Raw genomic sequence first — 11,329 nt, forward strand, 5'->3', positions numbered from 1 at the left:
AGAAGATGGTTTTTGACCTGCTGTGATTTAAATTTGGAAGTGTGGCTCTGCTCTGGGACCTTGCTCCTTATTCCACAAGCATTAGCAAATCCTTAGTCAGGGAGAGCTCGACAAGGATTCAGACACAATATAGTAAGGAGGAGCTGGGTTGCCAAGTGGCTTCCAGAGGCTAAAGTGACTTAAATACTACATCTTTTATGAGACTTGCTCATACAAACTATTTTGGAAGTGCGTGCTATCACTGAGATTAGCACAACCAGTCACACGGAGTGGCAGCTATCTGCCATGACCGGTTGGGCGTGACGGGAGGGAAATAGAACAAAAGACAGAAACGACAGATGTGTTTCTCTTTTGTTAAATGTTGTTATTTTTGTTTTTAATTTAACTAATGGGAAGCAATGTGACAAAATCCCTAAGACATAAGAAAGCACTTCAACCTATAGATCACAAGCAACGATGCAAGAAAGCAAGCCCCTGAGGGCCAAAAGCCAGTGCACTCCCACTGCCAGCCCGAGCCTGGGTAAGTGAGGAGGATCGCGTCAGGTAAGCCATAAATCTTTGCCAAGTCAAATATGTGAATAAGAAAGTTAATCCTCTGTGACAACACCTAAAGGGAGTAGTCAAAAACAAAAAAAGAAAAGAAAAAAAGACAAAGATGAAGACGAATCAATGGTACAAGAGAGTTAGCATAATTTATTACAGTTATTAAAACCGGTTATGAGCGAAGATATTGATGTTTTATCCTATTTTTTTTTTTAAAGAAAGGTGTTTAGCAAGTTCAAGTAGGAAGAAACACACAGCGGACTGAAAACATGCTCGTCGATTCTTTTTTTGCTATTTGAGCAAAACAGAATATTTCCTTCAACTATTGAAAGCCTGCCACTTAAATTACTATCACACTGAAGCAAGATGCAACAATCAATCAGGGAATACACTAACTCCTGTCATGAACATATGAGAAGTATATGTACAATTTATACATCTGTAAAAACAGAATTAATGACTGACAGATAAATATTTCACAACAAATTGCATGTATAAAAGATTTATAATGAAGACATTTTCCATGATAAATAAGGAAAATCTCACTGCTAGAAACTACGATACTGTCTAAATAGTTAGTGAAGACAGATCTTAAAAACAGCTTTCAATTCTCTAGAAAATAAAACAAATGCAGAAATATCCATCTTGTGACTTAAGCATGAAGAAGTGGAGCCGATGCACAGAAACACACAACAAAATGATTCCAATACAGGATGGTGCGGCTCTTGCTGCCTGTTGCACTGCTAGTATACTCCGGGGCTATTGCGGATCCCGCAGCAGAGCACCATGGTGAAGATCATCTCAAAGATCTAAATGTGAAAGATGAAAGCAGTTTAATTCAAAGGGAGTATTCCAGTACCTGCAATGTTATCACAGCTGATGAAAGCAGAGATTTAGACAAATGCATTTTCAATCTAATACCCACCATGATGACAGCAACGACCAAGGCGGCCAGACCGATGACGTAGAGCTTCTCAGAGAAGAGCTCGATCAGTTTATAATGACAGCTCTGACAGGGAGAAAGAGGGAAAATAAGGAATGCTGACCACGCCACAGTAATGAATGAGAATGCTCTTCACTCTGCACACATACTGTTACGGCTCACTAATAACTGAGAGCAGAGCCTGCAGTCAAAACAAGGTGTTCTGATCAGTTTTCTGAATGGTGAATTAAATGATTTCTGATAGCAATGTTCATATTAACAGTTATAAGAGGATACAAGTCATTGTTAATGGTATCACCAAGTTTGGTCATTTACTAAATATGATGAGGTGTATCCTTGCATGTGTCATGTCAGAATCTCCAAACTCTTTTTAAAATCACGATGACAAGTAATTGTCAAAGAATAAAAATCTGACATTTTAGCCTTATTTTACTGTGTTTTTCTATTCGTGCATCTGTGTATGCTTTCACTGCACCGGCACTGTGTATGGGATCATTGCCATGCTGAAAAATGAAGCCCTTGCCAATCAGACGTTTTTCATACGATATTAAAGTCTGATTCTACTTTTCTGTGTTCGGAATTTCAGCAATTCAAGATTTCCAACACAACTAACTGAAATGATGCCTCCACTGTGTTTTATCGATTGGTTGTAGACACTCACTGACGCTGATTTTAACCCAAAGTTTCAAATGTTTTCATTCATCACTTCATTTGACCTGTTGCCACTGATTTCCAGTCCAGTTTGTGTGTATTTTCGCATACCTCAGCCTTTGCTCGCTCTTTCACTTCCTTAGGCAAAACAGGAAGAATTGGCTAAGAATGGCCTCTTGACAGCTATCCTTCCACTCAGACCATCTCTGATGACGATTCAGGGAACAGTGCATGGGTCAACTGAAGAGCCAGATGCATCTAGTCTTTGCTGAATGTTTTTTCCTGTTTCTTAAGTTCGTGGCTCAGATACTGTTTATCTGCTATATATAAACAGCTTTTTCTAGGCCTGTCACTTCTTTTGTTCTCCAATTGTTCACTCTCCTCAAATCTTTAAGGACACACACAGCACACAGTGCTGAAATATGCTAAGTTTTTAACAAACATTTTTTTTAAGTCACCATGTTGGTGCAAAAGTGCAACTTTATGCCTGTCAAACTGTGTTTTTTGTAAATTTAACGAAAGAAATGGGAACAACTTTGTGTTTTTATGATAGACTGACAGCAACAGTGGCTAAAGAGGCAATTCAATATTGATTCTTTGCTAAGTTGTCTGTTATGTGTAGCAATAACACTGATTTGTTCCTTGAGCCTGAGAGGTGTCTTAAGAATATTGCAAACTTGTTATACCTGAAATTTCTTAACATTAACATTTTCTGTCTAACGTGACCGCACTGCAGTCACTGAAAAACCAACAAAATACCTACAAATCTACAAAACTACAGGAAAAAAAACGTGAATCCTACATAGTAATGAGAGCTAATCAGCTCTGCAACACTTGCTTGGTTTCAGTCCAGCTGTCCCTTAGGGAGATATCACTGCAAATTAAGACAAATCCTAAAGGGAGTGGTCTCTCCAGAGTGACAGTCCATGATGAGTAAGGAATTACTGAATGATGTGAGCACACATGTGATTCACTTGCTGTGGCCTTCACGGGACTAAATGTATTTTAAATGTACTTGAACATATTACATTTGGGACATGTAGCAACCCAGTTCCTTAGTAATACTTTACAGTGATTTTTTTTTAATATTACAAAAATATAATAAACAAGCTTACATTAGTATTAATGTTGTTAGTAGTATTATTACTACTAATACTTGTTTGTGTGTTAATTTATTTCGATCATGGAAACAATATACAAAGTTCATTAAGCAAAGAAAAGAAAAAAAATGCTTTACAAAATAAAGCTAATACATTTCAATATTGTTTCACCTGTTTTTAGTTACATATTGAAAAGGAGTGGGAAGACAACAAAAGATTTGTGCATACCTGAGATCTCAACTGAAAATCCTCTGGAGACTTTGTAGGACATAAGGTGGTGGCAAGTTGTAAAAAGAGAGCCGTGTCGTCTCCTTTACCGCAGCAGTCGAGCTGAACAAGAAAGAAAACACAGGAACATGAAGTCAACAATATTTCTGTACCCTGTCATTTCAAAAACAAAGCAGCAGGGCCAAAAAAAAAAAGAATGTGATAATTTTTTCCCCCATCATTTCGTACCGTTTTGTGGAAGACATCCAACACCTTGATGGCGCTGTCTTTACTGGCAGACCCAGACACATCCATAGCCTTGATGTACGCAGAGTCGTAGAAATTGATCAGTTCTTTGGAGATCTGTGAATAATCAGGAGTGGGGATGGGGTGTTTAACAGACACAGCAACAAACAGAGACGATTCACTAGAGGTGCAGAGAAGGAACATCAACGCAGACATCAAACATGCTGTGAACCGTGACTGTGTGTGTGTGTGCTTACAGTGTCCCTGTTCATGAAACCCCAGATTGCTGCAGCCACTTCACAGGCAAATAGGATCACCAAAAAGAAGAAGAACTACAAATCAAAGATATTTATTTTAACTTCAGTGACTCCAAAGATTAAAATACTTTATTTGGAAAAAAAAGTGTCACTTGTGGATAAAACGGTATACTCACTGTGCCCAGAAGGCACTGAGATTCCTGAATGGCACCATAACATCCAAGGAAGCCCACAAGCATCATAACAGCTCCCACAGCTATCAGTATGTACACACCTGTAAACGCACAGTGAGCAGGAAACTGTCCATCAACGGCTTAAAGACATTTGATTTATCATAGCGACAGTGCATCATCAGCACCACTAGAGGGCAGCAGTGTTAGACCTGCAAGTTCCCACTGCTCGCTAGTCCACTGCTCATTGTTTGGGTTTTGACTTCCTGATGACTCTGTAGAATGAAACTGTTGACATCCTGAAGGTAAGATTCCAGATCCTGACTAAGAGAGGCAGAGATGACTGCGTGCTTCCCTTAGGGGAGGAAATTCCCTTGAGACACCCTCAACCCCCCTCTGTACTGACCTCTGACCTGGACCATTATACTTCCCCAGGAAACAGAAGGACAGACACTCACTGACACCCACCCACAAATGTACACACATTTTTTTTATTTGCAATTTAAACTGGCATTATGTTTAAAAAATATATATTTTAAATGTAAATGGCACATAGCCATAATGGAGGCACTCCACACTAGCAGAAAGTCAATGGATGGTAATAAAGCTCCAGTTACAGCAGAGGCCCAGTTTGTGTTTTCTGCAGCTTAAAGGAAAAAACACTGTGTGGGTGCTAAAAATCTGTTTTGCATTATCGGTGTAGGATTATATAAAAAGTAAATTTACTTGAAATGCAATAAAGTCTCCTTCAGAATTACTGTGCCCTCTAATCTCTTCTCGTGTATACATGAGTTGCTTTACTTATTGGTGATAACATGAAACCAGTAATTTGACGTCGGTTGCCTCACATGAAGCCAAGTGTAATTGCTTTATTTACTGTTAGAGTCTCTAAAGGAAATTGACTGTGTTTTATAGATTCAGCATTTGCGTTGTAGGAAAAAATTTCATATGCAGCATCAGTCATGTGGAATTGTCTCCTAGCAGGCGTTGCATTCAACTACACCCAGCATGAAAGCTGTGCTGTAAGCACTGTGCGTACTCGCTTTCTACCACTTTTGTGGAGATCTCCTATTAAATGGCAGCATATTTGTGTTACACCAGGAAATTTGCCCACGCAAAAGAAACACACATACAAAAAAAGAATAACTGCAATCAGTTTTCTCCAGAGGCATCACGAGAAGGGTGCGGGTGGACACCGCTCAAACACACACAAAAAATCTTAATGAAAACAAATTATCAGCATGAATAAAAATCTAGAAGATATAACATTCCTGACAAACTGCAATTTGTTTGATAATAATCTCATGATATCCATCCAACGAGCTATAACTTTAAGAATCCTTTTAGAGATTTTCTGCTATTTTACAGTTTTCTTATTTCTTCTGTAGCTCAGGTTTAGATTTCAGAACATGATATTGGATAACACAACATGATAGGCACAATAAGCAAGAAATTCTCATGATACTAAACCATTCATTCATTTTCTTTCACTTATTTTATTCAGGGAGCCTATCCCAGCTCTCACAGGGTGAGCGGTGGGGTTAGGCCCTGGGCAGGTTGCCAGTATGTTGCAGTGTTAACACAGAGACAGGCATGTGTTTGGACTGTGGGAAGACACATGCAGAAAAGTTCCAGCCTAGATTCACTCCCATGACTTTCTTGCTGTAAGGTGGCAGAACTAACCACCGCACCACCTAATATTAGACCAGTACTTCCCAAAGTACCCAAAGTAATCTCACCTTTTAAATCCCCAAGAGTACAGAAGATCTCATATTACGAGATGATGTCCAAAGACTAGACTCCTGAACCATGTTAGAGGGGAGTGAAACGATATCTTCAACTATGTAATTCACAAAGCATAAAAGACTCCATATAAAGGGAAAAAATTCAAACTAGGAATATGAAAATCAGTCACAGCCCTTTCTATCCTACATTTACAAACTTCAGAGGGCAGCTGCTAAAGTTAGAGCTGCTGGACTAAACTAGCAGCGTGCAGTGTACCGCTACTTTTACATAAGATGTGAAGGGGGTCTTCTAGCGGTGCTTTTAGTGGGAAATGGTTCGGGAACAGTCTGTTTCTGGCTTTTCTATTCTTGTGTGCATAAAAAAACAAAGCACACCGATCCTCTAATGTGGCCTGACAGAGCAGTCTAAAAAGGGGACAGACAGTAAGTGACTCTGACTCTGTTGCATCTGCAGGTCTCCAATACCTCACACTGTACCTCATTTATCACGCAGAACTATCTCCCATCCTTAGATTTGCGCTCTCTGTGTGTCGACTCACTACCCCTCCTTTTTCGTTCTCTTTTGTCGCGCTGTGAAACGGCTACCAGGGCCAGTAACCCGGCAACGCGGCAAAGCAGGCATTATTTCCACTGCCTTCCATTACTATGACAACACCTTTTGAAGCTTGAAGGCTATTGAGACTTTAAGGGAGACAGGCGATTTTAAACCCCCGGGGTAGTTCATTTATTTCTTGTCTCAGAGTGTAATCTCCCCAAGTGGTGGTGGTGGGGTGGGCGCCAGCTAAAAGCCCCACTTGCTCGTCTCATCCAGTATTTAAAAAGGGAAAAGTCAGGAGCAAGACAACGGAGACGAAGCCTGTTATACAGCATGTCAGTGGAGAAATTATGTGAGGAGGGTTAGTTGTTTAAAAAAAAGATCTATTTGGCTTTTCTCTTGTTATTTCAAAGACTTTAAAACAAAAAGGGCAGACAAAAGAGACACACAAGGACTTTTTCCATTTTTCTGACCGAAGCGGCTTGTTTGAATCAGAGGTTGAACCGAAAGCCTGCATCAGGACCTAAGTGTAAGATAAATAAGGATTATTATGAACATTGAAATCACGCAAGCTACTCGAAAAATTCCAAGAAAAGGGGGAGTTGCAAATGAACATAACAGATCCAATTTAAAATAAAAAAGTGGACCACCCAAAGAGCTTTACACACATGCTGATATATCAGGGGCAGTTTGGGGGTTTGACTCACTGGGCTACAGAGGTGAGAATAGTGCAGTTAAAAATACAAGGAAATGTATCTACTTCCTGCCACTGAAAATAGTGGTCTAATTGGTTGGCTCCTCTCTCATTGTGATTGTACTGTCAAATATGGTGATTTATCATGAAGCCGAACATGGGGGCACGTATAAAGACAACTGGCACTTTTAGAGTTCACAACATTGTGTAAACCTTCTGGGTTTAGTCAGCTCTTGGCTTGCCTTATAAGCTTTTATCCCTTGTTTTCCAGTCCTGGCTGTAATCTCATATTTACATACAGACATGAGAGGGGGAATTAATTCTTATCTGCCTCTAAGAGCCTCATTAAGCATGTTTTGTAGAAATGTACAGTACGAGGAGTTGTAACACTACCCAGACCAGACTACTGTCAGCTGCCACAAGTAATGGGTTCAAGCTCTGGTGAAGAGGCAGGATGGTGTGTATTTTCAGTCTTACATAAATACCACTTTGGTGTGCCAGCATGCTAAAAACATCCATTCCAAACTCTAATTTGAGGGATAATGTGCAGATGTACAAGGTTTTTTTGAATTATGTAAGGGCGTATGTCTAAGGGACAGGGGAGGAAAAAAGAAGAAGCAGTCTCTTGATCTTGCCTGGGTGGGCCCCACTTGCCGCCCTGCCTTTAAAATCACGAGTGTGTCTCGCCTCTATAAAAAGCACGGCCCGCCTTTGCTCCGTATACTTACTGAGGAGTAAGTATGGGAGCGCAGCAGGGGCCCAAATGTAAATTAATGGGCTCACTAGAGTTCACCACCACAACAAACCAAGATCACGGACTGCTGACATTTTTAAATTGTATCATGTATTGTAGGTTTCATGGCCAACCTTAGGACTTCTGAGGGCAGTGAAGGAGACGTGCTTGCAACCCATAACCTTAGTTCATGTCGTGGGCATGACACAACACAAAGGTTAAAAAATGCAAAACATGTGCAGTTACAGAGATGGAGCTGCGGTTCAGTAGTGCAGAACTCCTGAATTTTCCTGAGGATAAAATACTTTAAAGTGTGAACAACAGAAGGCTCATGATCGCTTCAGCTGCGCTCTTAGACCACTTTCTCAAAGCCAGCATGTGTTTAAACATCTGTCTGAAGCATCTGGCCTCTCTCTTGAAAGAACATCAAGGCTGGGACTTTTTCCATAAACTGAATCAGAGATGTTCTCCTGCATGTGCCTTACAGCATGTGGACTGAGGTGTAGCTCCTGGCCCTGCCGCTTTTAATTCATGCTGCGGATGTACGCAAGTCCTGTTTCCTGGTCTTCTTAGAGGTCGTGTCACGCCTACTATTTCCAAAATATCTGGATGTCACTCACAGCTCACCATGAAGCACGTGAGTTAAATTTGATCACTTTGTTAAATGTAAACTTTCCATCATGATAAGGATGAAAAACAAGGGCAGAGCAGTTTCCTTATATGAAGTAAAGTATCCTTAAAATAGAAACCTGACTCTGAATGAGAGGGTGGTATGAGCTATAATGTAAGAATCCGTAGATGCCAAAATGAGGCCACTTCACTCTGTGAATATTTAGCTTTGAAACATAAAATATTAACAGCTTTCCCAACATTAAATCTGGGCACAATCTCCCTGTGGTGTTAAAGCCACCTCAAAACTGGTCTAAGAATAATCTACTTGTGGTAAAAGTTTTGAAGACCAACTCAAAACTATGATTTCCATGAGCTCTGTGTGTGTTAGGGAGGGGTGTATTTCAGGACAGTTGGTGGCTCGCAAATGTTTTCTGGTCCCACCCAAAAAGAATTAATCCCCAACACCTGCCCAATTTTTTAAATACTCCTTAACAATAAAGTTCACTTTTTTTTTAATTTCTTCCCCTTTAAAAACATAATTACACATACTTTTCTTTTTTTTTTCCACATTTTCTCCTGGTTGTCCACACCTCTCCTCTAGCAGCCCTCCTTGCCTCACTACACACAGTCCTGAGGACCAGTTCACTATTATTCAAATTATTGGTGTATACTCACTGATATAGAAGGTGCCCGGTGCCTGCTGATCATCAAACTGAAGAATGAGGAGGTTGCTGGTCTGACTGTCGTGGCGTAGCCACAGAGCCACTCCTAAGATCACACCTCCGGCCAGCTGTCCCAGAAAGAAACAAAAAAAGGTTTTTAATTGTTTTGTTTCATATTTTTTGGTCACTTTGATGAATCCTTTATGAGGATCAGACCCACCTAAGTGTCTGAAATGAAAGTGAAAAGGAAGCATGAATATTAAAATCATCCTGTAGTTTTTAAATTTTAAAGACTTTTTAGAAAAGACCCATCAGCATGTTTTACATGTGACAGCACCGTGACATCTAAGACAACATGAAAACTGACTTTCGGGAGATCAAATCCACACCAAAGCCTTTCTGCTAATATCTGTGTGTGTGCGTGTGTGTGTGACCTGTCCCCCTGTCATTTAAGAAAAGAAAGGACATCCTGACACCTCAGTGACCCACGACACAGACATGTCCACGCAGCATTGTTTAAAATCGACTCAACTTCAACTCCCTGATCTCTCTTCTAAATTATGTATCTGATGAAGCAAAAATATATTGACAAGTGTCATCATAGAACAGCTAAAGTGCACGTAGCTCCTGTTATTGTTCACATGCCCGTGTTTATATCTGCACTTTTCTTTTCGTTTCTTTTTTGTGTTTTTTGGCCATGGCTGAAATCCATTGTTCTCAGCAAACAGGAAACGGAATCCTCAGCGTGAAAATAGCAAAATGAGGAAGAAGGGGCTTAGCGCTTTTACAATGACAGGCACAGCAGTGAGGCCAGCAGAGGAAACACTCAATCAAGTGCAGCATGTCCAGGATATGGGCATTCTGTTCGTCCTAAAAACAAAAACACACTCTAAACAGGCAAACCAAATGGAAATCTAAAAACACCCCATGCAAATGGTCAATTCTGCACTTAAAATGGATATCTATAGTTTGCAGTGATGTACTGATGTACCCAGATTAGGCTGTTTAACTACTGTGGCTTGTCCCATATTACTGAAGCAAGGAAAAAAGGGACTGCCTTGAGAAGAGCTCAGTTTACAGGCTGAATGTACTAAAATGATGTGAAATTTCACACAGTGCAGTCTGAGCACGATGTTTAGGAATTAAGGAATTTGGGAATTACTCTAGGAAAAGGAAACAGTCGGAGGGAAACACCTATTCCCGTCACCTAAATGTCTTTCAGTCTTTTTTTAAACTGAAATCTTTTTTTTTTTTTTTGTCTGGAGTTCACAGTTAAGGTGAACACTGGTTAAATCAACGGTGGACCTGAAGTACAGATGATGAGTGACAGGCAGAGAGTACAATCCCGGTAAAAAAGACTGGGAGGGGGGGAAGAGACACCAGCCAGCCTGGAGGGCTTTTACCTCCCGGCTCTTCCACTCACTTTTCCCCGTTTGCTCAGTCAGGCTGAAAAGAAGTTGATGAAGGTTGGGAGAGCATTTTTAGCTCCTGCCAAGAGTTTGTGCGCTGTGCCTGTGTGGATGGATGGATGCTGCCCTTCTCACTAAGAGGGAGCAGCTTAATTTGTAGAGCAGTTCAGGAGGGAAACTCCTCTGTGCTTATCTTTTTGAAATTATTTTAAGCTATGGTCTTCACAGATGTGTAAAATTGCAGCTGTTAAATCAGTTAAACAGAAAACGAGAGAAACAAAAGAAGAAGAAGCAGAGGAAGTCTACGTTACTCAAATAAATTTAGAACTAACGTCGGAGAACAAAAATATGGTCGACTCACCCAGAAAATAAAATTAAAGAAGAATAACATATATTTAATGCATTTCGTACAGCCCGTAACAGCCATGTTTCCAGGTCTTGTCAGCTCGTCCTTACGCCCAAATCAAACAAGTTGTGAGAGTGAGAGGAGTCTACTTCCCAGGATCACACAGTCACTGCTGGGGGGGGGGGGGGCTCAGTTTGTTCGGCCAGCTGGGCTGGAAGGACTCATACAGCAAACTCCTCCTTTATAATCAAGAGTGAAAACCGAGACGGGAGGACTGCCCACCAAGTGAACTGGACAGGAGGTGGCCGAGTGAATAACAAGTTGCCCATCTACCCGAGTGAGCAAGTAAAAAACCAATGATTTCATAAAATGTGAACACACTAGGGAGTATTCCAGATTTACGAAAGAACGAAGGAACGAACGAAAGGACAATTTTTTAAAGCAACTTAAATCAACTAAATCACATATTCAAAACA

General features: G+C 40.5%; 1 protein-coding gene across 1 annotated transcript; it reads right to left on the reverse strand.

Annotated features, from left to right (window-relative positions):
• Window positions 1–666: 666 nt before the first annotated feature.
• Window positions 667–11,030, reverse strand: LOC113026668 (CD81 antigen-like). The gene is made up of 8 exons (XM_026175701.2): window positions 10,869–11,030; window positions 9,112–9,226; window positions 4,124–4,221; window positions 3,948–4,022; window positions 3,694–3,807; window positions 3,466–3,567; window positions 1,469–1,552; window positions 667–1,352 (listed from the first exon to the last, which is right to left on the reverse strand). Exons 1-8 carry the CDS (start codon window positions 10,932–10,934, stop codon window positions 1,287–1,289), a joined length of 720 nt encoding a protein of 239 aa, XP_026031486.2. The 5' UTR covers window positions 10,935–11,030; the 3' UTR covers window positions 667–1,286.
• Between the last annotated feature and the right edge of the window lie 299 nt (window positions 11,031–11,329).

Source organism: Astatotilapia calliptera, chromosome 7, assembly GCF_964374335.1.
Source record: "Astatotilapia calliptera chromosome 7, fAstCal68.1, whole genome shotgun sequence".
NCBI classification, from domain to species: domain Eukaryota; kingdom Metazoa; phylum Chordata; class Actinopteri; order Cichliformes; family Cichlidae; genus Astatotilapia; species Astatotilapia calliptera.